The sequence below is a fragment of the Marmota flaviventris genome, chromosome 9 (assembly GCF_047511675.1).
Source record: "Marmota flaviventris isolate mMarFla1 chromosome 9, mMarFla1.hap1, whole genome shotgun sequence".
Lineage (NCBI taxonomy): Eukaryota > Metazoa > Chordata > Mammalia > Rodentia > Sciuridae > Marmota > Marmota flaviventris.
The window spans coordinates 2,929,538-2,946,357 of NC_092506.1; the positions used below are offsets into that span (position 1 = coordinate 2,929,538).

At 56.2% G+C, this 16,820-nt stretch overlaps 1 protein-coding gene across 3 annotated transcripts in view; it reads right to left on the reverse strand.

Annotated features, from left to right (window-relative positions):
* Positions 1 to 13,894, reverse strand: part of Cars1 (cysteinyl-tRNA synthetase 1) — a 51,211-nt gene extending 37,317 nt beyond the window's left edge. Inside the window, exons 1-3 of one of the 3 annotated variants that reach the window (XM_027944309.3) lie at positions 13,813 to 13,894; positions 4,155 to 4,403; positions 403 to 494 (exon numbers count right to left, since the gene is read on the reverse strand). In XM_027944309.3, coding sequence (XP_027800110.2) covers positions 403 to 494; positions 4,155 to 4,403; positions 13,813 to 13,837 — 366 coding nt within the window. In that variant the 5' untranslated portion in view covers positions 13,838 to 13,894. Of the gene's footprint in view, positions 1 to 402; positions 495 to 4,154; positions 4,404 to 13,812 lie in introns of those variants that run through there. The other 2 variants (XM_027944310.2, XM_027944311.3) reach the window with 2 other exon arrangements.
* Positions 13,895 to 16,820: the final 2,926 nt, after the last annotated feature.

The following is a 16,820-nucleotide window of genomic DNA, read 5'->3' on the forward strand; positions in this document are numbered from 1 at the left end:
ACAGCCTGGGCAGCACTGCTGGGTCAGCTTTAGCCCTACCTTCTCCTCCAAGCCTCGGGCTCCCAGCACCTGGCAGGCAGTTTGCCCCCTTCCTGCTCTGCTCGAGCAACACCCGCTGCAACCCTGGGCTCTGAAGGCATACCAGCTCTGGCCTGGCTGTGAATGACCTCAAGCACTTGTGCCTACTCAGGGTAGCCCACACCCAGAAGCCAGTGGGCAGGCTTCCACAGTCACAGCTCTGCCCCCAGGTTACACCAGCCACAGCACAGGAAGTCACCAAAGAGGCTGAACTCTGGAGCCCTGCGTGGTGAACAGGAAAGTTTCCCTTTACTGCGACACAGGGATCCCAGCCACGTGCGCACGCGCGCGCGCGCACACACACACCACCTGACCCCTCTTTACCTTGTTCCGGGTGAGGCTGTTGTATAGACGGAGCTTACAGGGCTCAGTCCCAGCTGGAGGAGACCACTTAGGCTGCACTCGCCGGCCTTTACCTGGGTGGCAGAAGAGCAGACAGATCACACAGCAGCACCCAAAAACACAGGTCGCCCTACACCTCGAGACCTAATTTGGACCACAAAACTGTGATTTTCAATGAAACAACACGAAGCAATGCAAACCTTCTTGGGTTTGTTCCCATCCTGCATGAGTCTCAATGACAACAGAGCCCAGTGTGAGTCTAGAATGCCGCATGTCCTGCTGTTCACCACATAAGCTGCTGTCCACAGCCCGTGGGTCAGCTGCCTGACCGTCCACGGGCTACACTGTTGCCACCTAGACTGTCCCCGTCTCCCAGGATCCCTCATCTGGGCAAAAGGAAAGTTGATGGATGCTACCTATCCTCAGCCTCTCCTGAGGCCATGACAGGTCAGGGGGAGAAGGGCCTCCAGCTCCTCTGCAGCTCTGTGCTTGAGCAGTGAGTGGTTAGCTGCCAGCATGCTCCAACCTCGGACACAGCCTGTGCCCCACCCCACCCCCAGGCTGGCCCTCGCTGGCCCTGCCGGTCCCCACAGTCCCTTTCTGCCAGGCAGTCAGTGTTCTCCTGCCTGCTCCTGCCACCATGTGGCACAGCCCACCCTGGTGTGTGCCCTGGGTCTGGGGCCCTTCCCCCTGAGGCAGATGGCTTCCTCGCTGTGTGGGCATGAGGACCTGAGGAGGTGCCCTGGGTAGCTGACCACTTTCTAACCACCCAGGGCTGGCTTGGCGCCTGCTCTGCAGCATCCGCCCCCTCCTCGGGGAGTCCCGCTTTCCTCCTCAGCCCTCCCAGAGCCGGGCTCTGTGGAGCTCTCCCGTGCCCACCTGTGCCCAGGCAGGACCTTGCTCCCGCTGGCCTCTGCTGAGCTGCAGAGAAGACCCTCAGGATGGAGGTCACACTCTACCCTTCTAGGCTGCACTGGTGACTCATCCCCTGCCCCTCGGCCTCCTAGGTGAGTTTGTCTTGGGAAGGGGGTGCCTCTGTTCACAGGAAGAGCCTTCACAGGCCCCGCACAAGTGTCAAATGTTGGCATTTCCAGGTCCCCGCCCTTGCCAGGGCCACTCAGCTGAGATGGAGGACTGGTAACCAGCAGGCTGAGGGGCGGGAGGCGGCACACCATGGAGAGGTGGTGCGAGGCCACAGAGGACGGCGCTAAGCAGGAGGTCCTTGCCAGCTGACTCGCAACACTGTCACAGGTGGCCACAGATTCCTATCATGGGACGTCCCCGACCCTTAATCAAGCATCGAGGCTCACTGAGGTCAACGCATCAAATGCCCTGGAAGGAAAATCTCACTGCCCGCAGCTGGCAAGAGGTTTCAAGGACGTTTGGCAGAAACAAATTCAGACTTGCAGAAGGGAAAGACTGGGAGGCGTGACACTACAGCCTGTTTTTCACAACTCTCCCTTCGCCCAGGTCAGCGGGCTCCCATTCAGCGAGAGTCTTGGACTTCTGACCACTGGCCCACACCTGGTGGTCCTCATCAGCGTCCTCACCACCTCCCGAGGAAGCCGTCAGCCTCTGTCTGGGTTCTCTCTGTGACAGTGAACATGCTCCACTCACCCCAGACAGCACCAGTCCCACCTGGCCAGGCGCTGTCTGGGGAACACTGCCCCAACCTGGCAGAAACCGCCTTGGAAATGGGACCCGGGGAGACTGAAGGGCAGGAAGCCTCCAGGAAGCACTATGCCCCGGGCAGAAGCTGGCACTGGCAGAAGGCCCGGCAAGGAGCCACCGAGAGAAACCATCCTGAGGTAGAGGGTTAGTCACCTCAGGGGGAGAGCCCAAAGCTGAACCTGCATCTTCCTAAGGAGGCCTCGCTGCCACTAGACCTGGGCCCTTCTTCAGTGAAGCCTAGGCGTGACCCCCTGGGGGCTGGGAGAGGTGGGGGCTGCATGAGAGAGCCCAGCTCCGAGGGAGGGCTCGTCCAGCAAATTCTACACCCTGGGACGGGACTGGCCTCTGTGCTGGAGCCACAGAGAGGAGGCTGAGGAGGTGGGAAGTGGGCAGGACGGGCTGCAATGGAGACTTTCGGAGTCTGAGAGGACCCTCCAGCTGCTGAGGCCCTCAGCCCTGGGGAGAAGCTGGGGAAGGTGCCTCGAAAGCCAGATGTGGGCACGTTTAAAGCACGGAATGGCCCATAGGGGGACTGGCTTATGAGTGTGCTGGGAGGGAAGGTGGGTGACAGGGAGCAGGGTCGGAAGGAGGGAGAACACCATCCAGGGCAGAACATCAGAAGAGTCCGGGATGGGCAGCTGCTCTGGTTCTCACAGCTGGTCTCCCAGGAGTCTGAGGCCTGCCCCAAACCACTGGACAGCAAGTGGCAGCCCTCAGTTCCAGCGCCACCTCTGCCTCCAGCCCTGGCTCACGGCATGCTCTGCACAAGGGTGGGCCGACCTAACGCACATCCTTCCTGGGCTCCAGAGAGCCTCACAGGCGGTCTCCGTGGACACAGAGGCAGGACAATCCTGTGAGCGCTGTCCACGGTCCACCGTCCACTCACCCAAGTCCCTCCTGGAGCAGCCTCACTGGGCAGGGTGCAGGTCTGCAGTGAGCCGCCTGCCCTCAGAGGGTCATAAGGCCTGGAGGAGCACAGCCCTCCTCTCCTCCAGCTGGCCAGGGTGTGCTGGCAAGGCCTGCCCTCCCGGGGGGCAGATCCTCCCGTCTCAGCCCCTCCAGGCTATGCTTTAGAAGCTGGGGCAGAGCAGCGTAACCCGCCCGAGTTCTGTGGAAGGGAACCTGATGCACCACGCCGGGCACACCTGCTGTAGCGACCCACACAGTAATTCCTCCCTCCCTGTGACAGGAGGGTGTTAGCAGCAGGATTATGCAGAAAACCAAAGCAAACCCCTATCCTTGGTGACTTGGCACTCCTCGGCCCCATGTGAAACTGGGACCTAGCAGAGGCCCAGAGGCATGTTCCCAATCCCCCATCCCAAGTCTGGAAACCCCCAGAGCTGCCAGTGGGGCCACGGAAGGTAGCACTCAGCCTGCCCTACAGGAAGGAGGGTGCACGCACAAAGCCCCGGGGAAGCCAGGCGCTCAGGGCCTCAAGGCAGCTATGGAAGGGGGCACCTCGGCTTCCCAGAGAGCCCCAAGCCACCCAGGAACCTGAGCCTCGAGACTCTCAGCAGCGTTTCTCCCAAGATAACTGCAGTGGCACCGGGGGGATGGGGGGGGGGTGCAAGCGGCACTGAAAGGACGCAGCTGAAGCCATGCAGCTGAGTTCATCTCAAAATGCTCTCTGAGGCCTGAACACTTCAGTGCCACTTCATCTAGCTTTAGTGTTTAATGGCACCACACCAGGGGAGGAACACACTGCGGTCTTAGGGAAATAAAGAAAAACAAGTTAAGCCAGAGGCCGACTCAGCTCCCCAGGACTGGGGCCCACAGCCCAGCATGCTGGACACCCCCAGGGGGCCGCTGGTCACTGCAGCTGTGCCAGCAACAGGAATGTCCTGATCTTGAGGAACCAACTCCACAGGGTGGCTTCTATGCTACCCACTGAGCACGGCACCTGCCCTGCCAGACCTCAAGCTCAGGACCCTGGGCGAGGCTCCCACAGTCCACTGTCCCATGCCACCACATGCCACCACATGCCACCACACGCCATGGGGGGTGGAGAACACCCTGACCTCGGAGCACAGACCCTAGCGGCAGGGGCAGCAGCTGGTACTCACTTGCTTGGGGCCCGCAGGCCTCACCCTTGTCACAAGGGCGACCCAGGAGCGCTTCTATGTGCCTGAACCACCGAGCCACGTGGAGGGGCCTCGAGTCGGCGGGCAGGGCCGAGAGCTGCCTGAACACGTCCACATCTGCCTGAGAGAGTGTGTACCCCTGGACATAGCTACGCGTGCTGAGGTGCTCGTCCAGGGCCCGCACCCTGGCTGCCTCGTCACTAATGCTCAGAATGGACCTGTAGTCGGCAGCTGCAAAGACAGAGGGCAAAGGACATCAGGCAGAGGACATCTGACGCCAGGCAGGCAGGTAGAGGGCATGCAACATGAGGCAGTGGACATAGGACGTCTAGCAGGCTGGCAGAAGGCACATGACATGAAGCAGAGAACATGTGACTTCAGACAGGTGGGAGAGGGTACACAACATGAGGCAGAGCGCTGATGACATGAGGCAGAGGACACAGGGCATCAAGCAGGAGAAGACTGCTCCGAGCTGCTGGGCAGGAGTCAAAAGAGACCCACGTGTCCAAACCCTTTCCTGGATGTCAACCATCCACAGGCGGCAGAGGTGCAGGGGCAGCATGCGGGGCAAGGCGGTGGGGGAGGGAGCTGCTTCCCTGCTGAGGGGACAGCAGCGTGGTGCGCTGACCGCCCTGGGCTGTGCACTTCAAGACGGTTCACTGCTACGGGCTTTCACCTCTATTTATTTATTTTTAAGTTTATTTTATTTTGGGTGCTGGGATTGATCCCAGGTGCTCCACCACCAAGCCACATCCCCAGCCCTTTCTAATGTTTCACATTTCAGACGGGGTTTCACTAAGTTGCTGCGATTAGACTCAAACTTGCAATCCTCCTGCCTCAAGTCTGGAGTTGGTGGGATTACCTGGAATGCCACTGTGCCCATCTCACCTCAAATTTTAAAACTCACAACAGAAAAGGAAAGAAAAAAAAAAAAAAAGCCCAGAGCCCTTTCTCACAGCAGGGCCTCTCCCTGCAGACAGTGGGGATGTGTGTGGGGGACAAGGCATGGGTGAGAACCCCGAGCTCCCGGCACATGCTGCCATCACCCCCACCCTGTACCAAGATGACCAGAGACATCATGGCTTCCAGCACCCACACCCCCAGGATGACCCCAGCCTACCTGAGAATGCTTGGGCTGCCAGAAGGTACACTTCTAGCATGGCGGCCCAGCCATGCTGGCCCTTCCCTAGAGCACTGACTTAAAAGACTGCACCTGCTGCCACTCAGGAGTATCTCCAAGGACCAAGCACTATGCCTGCAGGAACCCCCAGGAGGGCACCGTGGCCAGGTCACCCAGCAACTTGGGCCTGCACACTGGCCAGCCCCCTGTCATTTTTCACTTGCACCACTTAAGCCGCCTGTGGGAGACCAACCTTACATGTGACTGAGTCACACTCCCCAGCTGGGTGCTGAGGCGCTCAGTCAAAAAATGTGGCAGAGCTTTTCCTACCCTTCTTGGGTTCGGTGTCTCGGGCATGCGTGTGTCTTTCTACAGCCCCGTGGGTGGAGCTATGCTCACCTGTTCCTTTGTAATCTAACCCCTTGCCCTGTTTAGGATAGAATCTTCCCCGGAAGTGCCTTGTATGTGTCCCCTCCTCTTACTGTGCCCTTGGGTGTGGCCTACCCAGGTGTCAGTCAACCTGCTGACAGTGGACATCATGAAGATAGACTCAGCCCCTGAAACCTGACCCCTGGCCTCATTTGAATAGCTTCTCCTCAATAAAAGGGGTCAGCGAGTGCTCTCGCTCCCTCTCTTTCTGCAGACCATTAAGGTCAGAGGAGCCGTCACAGCGACCAAAGAGAAAAGGTATTTGTGTCTCTAAGAGTGTGGTTATTTCGTGCAGCCCAGTTAGCCCAGTTCAACTGGAGTGACCCCTGAGCCTTTTAGTCACAAGAACAGAAACCCAGCAGCCGCCTTCCCTCCACCCTGTCCGCCTTGCTGCAAGTCTCTGCTAAATAAAAACAGAGCTCTCAGCTGTTTCCTAGTCACCGAGGAACTGTAGCAAAAGTCTGGGTACATCAACCTTTGACATCAGGGCCTGGGGATGAGGAGCTGCCCCAAACCCAGGCTCCCTAAGCAGAGGCAGAGAAGGAAAGTGGCGCCAGCCAGGCCCCTAGGCCAGAAAACTGAGCCTGTGCCAGTCCCTGAGGTGAGCCACACCAAGCCCAGCTCCTCCTGGTCATCTCATTTGCCAAAGGCTACAGTGGGAAGAAGATAGGCTCATTCTCTTCACACAGACACCTTGTACCTGGCAAAGAGCTCAGGTGCTGAGCACATGCCCAATCACCTCTCCCCATGCTGCCCAGCTGCCTAGCCTGTGAGGTCACCTGGGTCAGTGCAGGATGCACAGCAGAGCAGCCATGGGGAGGGGAGATAACCCACAAGCAACACTGCACCCCTTGAACTTGTCCCTCCTTGCTCCTCCACCTCGTGCTTGCTGTGCAACCCAGAATCAAACCGTGCTCCTGAAAAACAGCACGTGTGCAAGGACACTGCGGGGGCACAGGCCTCTCTCCACGTGTTCTGCCATGGAAGCCCTTCCCTCAATTCCTACAAATGGAACTTTCTAGAACACGAAGGTACCAGTGAGGATGGGCTGAAATGAAGCGCAGAGCTGTGGTGGCAGAAACCACCCGACACCTGGGCTACATCCTCCTTCCAGGTCCTTCCACAGCCAGTGCCCAGCCCCCAAGGCTGCAGCAGGGGTCCCAGAGCCCCAGCTCCTCCTCTGCAGGGACGGTGTGGGCGCCAGGTGGAAAGCCCCCTTGAACTCTCCGTCTGGATGCTGTACTCACAAGGCTTCCCAGAAACACGCCTGCTGGTGCCAGGGCCAGTTCTGCAGGTCCCGACCCTCCCTGCTTCCCTCCAGTGCGCCTAGGGTTAGGTGCTCTCTTCAACCACAGAGCTGCAGCCCTGGGCAGACTGTCCTTCGGACAGCCACGTGCAGCCCACCTTCAACTGTGCTGAGACCCCAGGCCCTCACCTCGGCTCCACCTCTCACCTCAACTCCCCAGTGGCAGACACCAGCCCCACAGCACAGCCCAGCCCTTCCCTGCTGAGAAGCAGGGGCCACATCACCACCTGCTCTAAGCCTCACAATGGCTTCCCTCTGGTCATATGGACCCTAACTGCTGCACTTAGGGGGACACACACCCCCAGATGCCCCCAAGCTCCTCGCTTTCCTTGGAGCTTGGCTGGGGTCAGCCTCTCCTCTGGCTGAGGACTCCCTGCTCCAAATGCCCCTGCCCGAGGCCTGGCCCACCTGCTCTCCCTCCTCCAGCAGGTACCTCTTAGGATCCAGACACGGGCTTTGGGGAGCAGCCCCCTTGCTCCAGGCCCTGGGCAATAACACTGGAATTCTGCGTACAGTGAAGGAACTGCCTTCCAGGGTGGGGCCTGGCAGGCAGGCATCCCTTTCCCCAGCTACACGGGTCCCTGCTGGGGCAGTCCTGAGGACGGCCAGGCCAGGGCCTAGATGAAGAGGAGACTGGAGAACCTGGGCTTGGGCCTGGGGCTGGGGCTGGGCTCAGCTCACCCAGCGCGTGCCAGGCCTTGGTCTGATCCTCAGCACCACATAAAAACATGAATAAGTAAAAGAGAAGTATTGTGTCCAACTACAGCTAAAAGATAGATATTTAAAAAAAATCCTGGCACGGAGCAACTTCCTTCCAGAAACTTCTAGTTCACCCGGATCTTTCCCCGACAGCCCAGCAGCCTGTTAAGTGGCACCACAAGGGGACAAATAATGAGGATGGTGGGAACGCGAGATTAAGAAAATAATTCTATAAAATGAGCCCACTGTACTGACCCCCGCGTGCTTTCTTAGCCAATAAGATGTCTATCTGCAGCCCCACCTGCCTGAGGGGACAGGAAATGTCACCATCCTCAACAAACTGAGGCAGGGGGCAGAAGGCCTGGCAGTCAGTGTAGGTCCTGAATGCTGGGGGTTGAGAGGTGAGGGCTGGTCATCCAGGGAAGACAAGGGGTGGCTAACAGCTGACCTCCAGGACCTCACTCCGGCCCTGTTCCTGCTCCTTCCTGCCCTTAGGCAGGTACAGGGAGAAGAAAGAGAAGGAGGGGGTTCTGAGGTCCACAAAGAGCAATACGCACCCCACCCCACCCCCGCAGCACAGAGGTCTGCCACCTCTGTCCCTCTCTTAAATAAAACTTGCTTTCTATGCTTGCCTCCGCATTCTCAGGTGCTTAATTGCCAACCCAAGGAACAAGGAGAATGGGCACCAGCAGTGGTCCTGCTTATGACAGAGATGCAGGTCACTAGTGACACATCAGGGAGCCTGCCTGAGCTCTGTCCCCAGGGCTCCAGCGCCCACTGGAAACTACTCCCCTGGATCTGACCCTTCACTCAGGGCTAGTGTGAGACACTAAGATGGGCTCAGCCATGGTGACAGGGAGCTGAGCCAGAGGATCCCTGGGGCATCCCGGGGCAACAGCACACAGGTGGCTTTGGGTCCTGCCCACCTCCCCACAGCAGGCACATGCAGGCCCTTCTCACACTCCATGTTCCTGGGGACAGCGGCGACTACAAGGACTCCCCCAAACAGGGACAGCAGCACTCTCTAACAAGCAGAGTGACGAGAGACGCGGCTGCCTTCTCCCTCTTCGCGGCTCAGATTGTCTACACTGATCCATGAGCACACGGCACTTTTATGGGAAAAACCTGCACACTGTCCCAGTGACTGGGACAGCCCTGGAGCACTAAGGAAGATGCTGCGGGAGGCTCTGGGAGGCCCTGGAGACGGCCGCCTCGGGGCAGGCACCTGCCTTCCTCCGGTGTAAACCACCCTACCAGCAGCCACCTCGTAAAGCTATGGAGCAGTAAGTGAAATTACACTTTTAAAATGTTGCAAAACTGCCTGGCACACGGCCAGCACCCAGCTTGCCGTCATTATCATAATCGCTCCTGCATGACGATGATGATCATCATCATGGCTCATGGCCATGATGGGCTCATACCCTCAGAGAGCTCCTAGAGGCACTTCCGGGATCACACCTCCTTCCTAAATGCACCCTGTGGAGCAGCCCAGACAACAAGGGAATTAGGCCAGTCCCTACTGAGAGAGAGTCCCCTCAGGCTGGCAAGGCAGCCAGGGACGCTTCCACCAGGCTGTTTGGCTAATTATGGAAGCTGCATTTGGGTGTGGAGGAAACAGAATAGGCCAGCTTTCACAGGGGGCGGGCCTGAGTCAGACCCTCAGTCTGATGCCAGGTGAGACGGGAACCCAGGGAGCAGGCAGAACTCCCCCACCTGGCACCCACACACCTCTGCCCAAATTCCTGCTCTGTCTCCAGGGGAGGGCTGTCCACCACCAGGCAACAAACACATCAAAGGACAGAGGATCTGAGGGTGGGGATGTCCCAAAGGTGGACGGTGACTATCACAGTCTACACTACTGGAGTCCTTAGAGAGTACTTACTAAGCCACATGAATTGAAACACTGGCACAGGGACTGAGCCAAAATCACATCACAAAACCCACATTCCTCACCTGCAAAGGGCCGCCCTCCCTCTCGCTCTTCCCATCCACCCTTAGGCTTGCGCTCTCTGACTTCTGCTCCTGCCGCCGGTCCCTGGAGGCTCACCCTGCCCTTCAAACCAAGGCCCATCCCCTGCAGCATCAGCAGGAGCTGGGACTACTTAGAAGGAAGCCACATACTTGGGCCCGCCTGAGACCTGCCAGTTGGAACCTCTGGGGGTGGGCCCAGCAAGTAGCGCTTCAACAAGCTCCCACAGCACCCTGTGCTTGCCCCAGTGCGGTAGGAACCTGGACAGGCAGATGGGTGGCCCACTAAATGCAGAACCTGTCCACAGGTCTGTGCTCAGCACACCTCCTGGAGGTCAGCCTCGACCGCCAGGGTCTGCACCTTCCCGAGCTCAGCCCTCCACCTGCCAACCCCGCTGGAGCTGAACTCTTCACCCTGTAGGTATACCTCCCACACCCACCGCAGATGGCTCCCTTTCTGTAGATGCTCCCCTCAACCTCCAGGGCGCCTCCCTCAGCTGCTCTCTTCAGCCCCCACATATTTCCCATGGGGCTTCCCCACCCCACCAGCAGCTCTCAAAAAGGGGACTGGAAAACACTAACCTTTGCGAATCCTGGGGAGGAGCGGTGCATGTCCCCTGCTCCCACCGCCTCGGAGACAACGCAGCCCACTCCAAATCCAGAGCCATATCCCACACCAAGGGCTCCCACCTCGCACCTGAATGGTCACTCGTAACAGGGTGACTCCCAGACATCATCTCTCCCCAGGGAATTCACCACCACCTTCTTCACACACTGAGGCAAGCAGGGATGACCACAGGGAGGTACCACACAGGTGCTGGAAAGGCTAGGTATTCACCATGAGTGCCCTTCCTCCTAAGATCCTATATACTTGGGATCATGGAATCCTAAGGTCATTGATTAGCAAATATTTATGGCCTATAAATAGGTACATTTCACTCTGCTTTGGGAAGCAGAGAAGCACGAGAGCTCTGTTTTGCCCACCTTACACTCAGACCTGGAGCCTCTGGTTACTCCAAACAGCAGGCACCAAGGCAGCCCAGCACATCCCGCTGCCCTCAGCCTGCCCAGGAGAGCCTGGTTCTGCCTCTGGCTAGCTAAGACACTGGGACCTCTCTGGACCTTGACCTCTCTGGACCTCAGGGTTCCCATCTGCACAGGAAAATACAACAGTACCTACTGCAAAGAGCTGCTCTGACGTCATAAGGGAGGACAGACAGGTGTTCAGGACAGCGCCAGTACTGACGCATGCTGGGAAGTACTGGCTGGGTTGATTGCGAAGACCCTTTTAGTTAGATTTTGTAACCAAAGTGGTGACCTGAGTCGGCAGGAAAAGGCCCTGAAATGAGCTGCATCCACCTCAGAGGCCCTGGATGGGCCGCTGTTATAGGCCCTGCACAGAGCTGGCCTGCACGGGGGCTGCAGGAGAGGCTGGACCCACCAATCAAGAGGGAGCAGCACATGTGCTCAGTCAACTTAGGGAAGACAGTCCCGAAACGAGGAGCTCCCTGAAGAGTCTGGGAAGATGGTCACTTTCAAAGAACCAATCTGGGGAATAAAAAACAATCCAAAATGGGAAACACACAACCTTGAGAATGTCTCTGTTTGTGACATGAGGTCTTCATGACTTCATTTTATTTCCTCTTTCTGAGGCTCAGCCCACGGAAGGGTCTGTGTGTGGAGTGGGGCGGGCAGTGCACCAGCCATGCTATGGCCCTATAGCTTTAGGCTGAGGAAGCCCACCTGCTGTCAGACATCTGGGGTTCATCCCAACTGACAGAGCCATCTCCAGAAATAAGCCAAATCCCTCAAGGTCTGCAAGCCTAAAGTTCTGGAACAACTAAAAAATAAACAAATAAGAAACAAACCCAAACACCTCTGTTATGGTTTGAATGTGAGGTGCCCCCAAAAAGCTCATGTGTGAGACAACGCGAGAAGGTGTAGGGGAGAAATGATGGCGTTATAAGTTTTAACTGGTTAATTAATCCCCTGATGGGATTAACTGAGTAGAGGCTAGAAGTGGGCAGGGTGTGGCTAGAGGTGGAGGGTCATTGGGAACGCACCTTTTGGGTATATGTTTTATGTCTGGAGTCTCTGCTTCTTGATCATCATGTGAGCTGCTTCCCTCTGCCACACTCTCCTGCACCAAGGTTCTGCCTCACCTGGAGCCCTAAGGAGTGGAGTCAGCTCTCTGTGGACTGAGACCTCTGAAACCATGAGCCCTCAATAAACTACTCCTCCTCTATAATTATGCTGGTCAGGCCTTTCAGTTACAGTAGTGAAAAAACTGACTAAAATACTCTCATTCTACCACTTAGTTTCACAAATGAAACACACACACACTTTTATTTAAAAACTAAAAACTAAAGACTTGGGTTCCACATATTACATGGCATGTCGTAAGACCTTTATATCTCTGAGCTCACTACCCACGGCTCCCTCCCAGATGGACACCATCACTTTGTGCTGTTGTGAGGAGGCACAGAGCTGGGACCCCAGCCCTGCCAGGTGGGCTCTAGGGATGAGCACTTAGCCTCACTGCTGTTCTACAGGAGTCTGGGTGGACCTCCAAAGGCTACTGACTCTGGGGCGTTTGGAGGTGGTGCTGGAATCCAGGCACGCCAGCTGAGTGGAATGCTGCATAGCTCTGCCACCAGGCACAGGACAGGCAGCCCTGTCATCTGGGTGCGCCACTGGGTGCGAAACATGGGTTTCCTAGGTGTTCAGGTCCACCTGCCTAGAACCAGTGGAGGAATAAGGAATAAGGGATATCACAGAATGGACTCTCAGGAATAAGGGATACCACAGGATGCCACAGAAATTTTGGTATGTCCTACACTGAGTCAGGGAGGGGAGATGTCAGAACTCACACCTACTTTTTGCCAGCAGAAAGAATAAAACCTGTGCCAAGAATGTTTCCCTTGGAAAGTCTGCTCCGGACTGTAAGGATCTGGGGCCACAGTCTCTATTCTTTCCAGCACCTAAATCTTACAGAAGGAACAGTGAGAAAAGACCTAGTGCTTGTCAGAGATCTGACTGCCAAGGCTCTGGTCTGGTCCTGCTGATATGACTGACCCAGGGAGCTGACAGAGTCCCCCCACCCCAGCCTCCTAGGTTGGCAATAAAGTGGGCAGTAATGCTCTGATGAGGCAGATCCCAATTGTGACTGCTGGCTCAACCCAAGATGAAAGACTTGGTAAACCCCAAGCTGTTTTATGGTGTGTACATGTAGCTCTGGCTTCCTCTGCCCCACTTCCCTGAGCACCAACCTCAGGTGCCCTTCCACCCACCCGGCTGGGCAGAAAACCAAAACAATCCTTGAGCCTTTGCCTGCCCCCAGATTCTAAATGGGGTAGGAGGAGATGAGGTCTGGTTCAGGCACCAGCTAGAAACAGACTGTCTGACTCTAGGCCACCTCCCCAGTTGGGTGTGCAAGGAGACTTCCCCCAACCCAACTAGAAAACTGAGACTGGGGACAGAGTGGCTTCACTAGCTGGGGTGGGTGGCTGCCAGGCTGGTGCTCCCACCTGAAAAAAATCCTGTGGACCACTCCTCAAAACTCAGACCCCCACTGCCAATCCCAGGGACCCAGTGCCCCAGTGCCCTCAGAACCAGGGACTGGCCACTGCTCCCTCAGGACTACTGCTCACCCCTGGAATCCACTGCCTGCCCTGGAGACCCCCATTGCTCTTACGGCCTGGTCACTGCCTACCTTGGAGACCCTCGGCCCACTCCAGGCCCCATTGCCCTCAGAGCCCAGGTTGGACACTGCCCACTCCATACCCCACCACAGCCCGGCTGAATGCTGCCCGCCCCCCTGGTTCCCTCCTCTCAGAGACCTGATGCGCGTTGTCCACCCAGACTCCCACCACCTTCAGAGTCGCGGCCGGACGCTGCCCACCGCAAGCCCCTGACCTCACCGCCCTCAGAGCCCCGCTGGACGCGGCCCGCCCCGGACCCGACCGCTCTCAGAACCCTGCTGGATGCTATCTGCCCCGGAGGCCCCCTGCTCTGAGCCCCCGCTGGACACTGCGCGCCACGGACCCCCTGCCTTCAGAGCCCCGCTGGACGCTGGCGCACAGGCAGTCAGTCCCCTCCGCGCGGGCCGCGCCACTCACTCTGCTCCCCGGAGGAACCTGCCATCGCTGGGAATCCCGGACCCGTGGCCGCAGCGACAGACGCTTCCCAGAATCTGATGCAACCGCCTCCCCGGAAGTCCCGCCCCCGACTTCCGGACCGCCGCGTCGCTAGGCAACGCGCGCTCCGACGCCCCGCGCGCGGCATGCCGGGAGACCCCGAGGAGGAAGGCCAGCGTGGGCGGGCAGAGGGCAGCAGGGCGTGGCCCGCAGTGGGCAAGACGGGGCTTCTGGCCGCCGCGGTGTTGGGGAGTGGGCGGCGCTCTGCGAGTCCTCTGTCCCGTAAAGCCGCAGCCTGGTGCAGTGGACGGCACCACGCTTTTCTGCCCAGCACGACCATAACGCACAAACTGTCCATCCTTTACTCAGGTCAATAAGAAGTCGAATTAAATCAGGAGTGCATGGACACACAGCCCGTCCATCCCCTCAACAACGCCCCGGCTCATAGAAGGGGAGCACTCAAGTCAGGCACTGACCAAGGCCGAGGTTTGAGGCACCGTCTCGCCTGGGGTTCCTTCAATACCAGCCACAGCGCTAGTCTGATTGGAAGACGGCCAGGAGGCTCAGCCAAGCCAGAGAACTGAGCCTCTATCGCAAAGCGAGTCTTTCCCTCCGCTAGAGTCACCTGAGGCTCTCCTGAGGTGATGCCCAGTTGATCAAAAGCACTTTTAAGAGACGTGGACATCTTCAGTCTTCCAGGACAGCCATAACTAGAACAGATGACCCCTCTTGCTTTCAGAGGGAAGGGCAATCTCTTGCTAGTGATTTCCTCTTTGTAGAGGGACATAAACAGGTGTGGGTAACCCCCACTTTTGGCCTTCGACTCCTGTGCTCAGGATCTCTACAGCAGGAGTAGCCTCAAGGCTACTTTTCCATATGGCACCTCTGGGCATATCCAAGGGGGCAGTGGTTTGTTGCCCAACACGAGGGCAAATGATTGGGCTTTTCCTCAAACTGTCTTTGTCCCTCTGGACTTTTTTGTTTGATTTCTTCAATCTTTTTTTTTTAATATTTATTGTTTAGTTTTAGGTGGACACAATATCTTTACTTTACATTTATGTGGTTCTGAGGATTGAACCCAGTGCCTCATGCATGCTAGGCTAGCACTCTACCTCTGAGCCACAACCCCAGCCCCTGATTTCTTCAATCTTGTCCCTGTTGAAAACCCCAAAGGCCAAACTTAAAAGTTGTTTAATTGGAGTTTAAGGCCTCATTTTGAGGTCATGTTTTGCCACTCAACTTACTGTGCACCAAGTTGTATTGCAGAAAAAAGTCAGTTACTTTAATTTTCCGCCTTAAAATAATTTTGGTTACTTAACATGCACCCAAGGGATGAGGTCTCGGGATAAAAGCTGTATTGCCACAATCTTGTGAGTTGTGTGCTTCAAACCTTGCTTTGTGTCTTGAGAAGACAAGAAAAACAGTGCTTTTAAGGCCACACTGGCCTGTCCCACAGGGCTTGCCTACAGGTAGTCCAGTGCTTCTGAAGCCAGGGAGGCAAGAAATCTCTCAGGGTCCCTGAAACATCCCAAACATGCAAGATTACTTCTCTCTCCATCCTAGAGGCTGGAAATAATGTGCACAAAGGTTGGGTCTTCAACCCCCAGTGAAAAGAACGTCCCCGAGATTTTAAATACCTGGTTGTGCTGGGTTTTTTTTATTGTTTGTTTTTAGATAATGAAGTCAAAAAGACTTTGTAGAGTTTTTTAAAGGATTCAGGGTGTTCTTGAGTGGGCAAGGTCTGGTAAAATTTAATAGAAGACTTAAAATTTAGTTTTCCAAAGTAATCAAAAACATAGCAAAGCATAAAACCTGAGAACTTGTCTTAATAAAACACAAAATCTAGCCAGCCATGGTGGGAGACTGAGACAGGAGGATCATGAGTTCAAAGCCAGCCTCCAACAAGGGCCAGGCACTAAGCAACTCGGTGAGACCCTGTCTCTAAATAAAATGCAAAAATAGGGCTGGGGATGTGACTCAGCGGTCAAGTGCCCCCTGAGTTCAATCAGTGGTACCAAAAAAAAAAAAAAAAAAATGCAAAATCTTTGCTTTCTGGGCCAGATTTTGTAAACTTTACCTGTAACAATGTTGCCAAAAGCTCAGTCCTTGTCCTCAATGCCAATCCAATAACAAGGACACAGTTTTGAGAAAAAGGAAAAAAAGAAAGTTTATTGCTTTGTTAGCAAAGGAGAATCGCAGGGGACTCCTGTCCCAAGACTGCGATTCTGCCCATCAGAAGGAATGGGGCTGTGGGGGGGGGGGGGAATAAAGAGGTGATTCAGAGAATATGAGATTAGAGGAGAGATCAGGAAGGAGAAGATCAGGGAGAAGGTCACAGAGAAGCTGGGAAAAAGAAAAAAACATGTAAGTTTCAAAGCCACAAGGGATAGAGTCAAAGCATCAAGTGAGCCCCTGTTACAAGACCAAGGTACTTAGAATTCTAACTCTTAGTGACCTTGTTATCCAGTGAAGACCCAGAAAGAAAGTCATCTTAAATTGTTCTTTCCTGTACCGGCTGAAGGACTCAGACAATGGGCCCCAGGTCTACAACTGTTCCCGGCCCGGCCTGTCTGCCCGGCCCAGCCGGCGGCATGTGGGTGTCTGTGGCAAATTGGAGCTTTTGTCATTGCAGAAGGGGTAAAACAGAGTCCAGCTCAGCCAGAGGGAGGGCAGGAAGGGAAAGGGGGAGAGCACAGAGCGCCTGCACCTGGCCCTACCTAGAGCTGAACCTGCTGTCCTGTGTAACAAGGCCACAGGAACTTGCCTACCTGCAGCTGCTCCCCTCCGCCCTCCTGCCCCACCCTAAATGAGCCCACCTCCAGCAGGGAACCAAATTCCTCCATGATCTGGCCCTCTGTGATCTGAACCCTATCAGACTCAGACCCTGGCAGTAGCTGTGGCCAGTCTCCCTCCAGAGAATATGCCCCCCAGCTGGTCTTGAGGTCTGTATTCCCTTTCATGTGCTTTCACCAACAATTTATGAAAACACA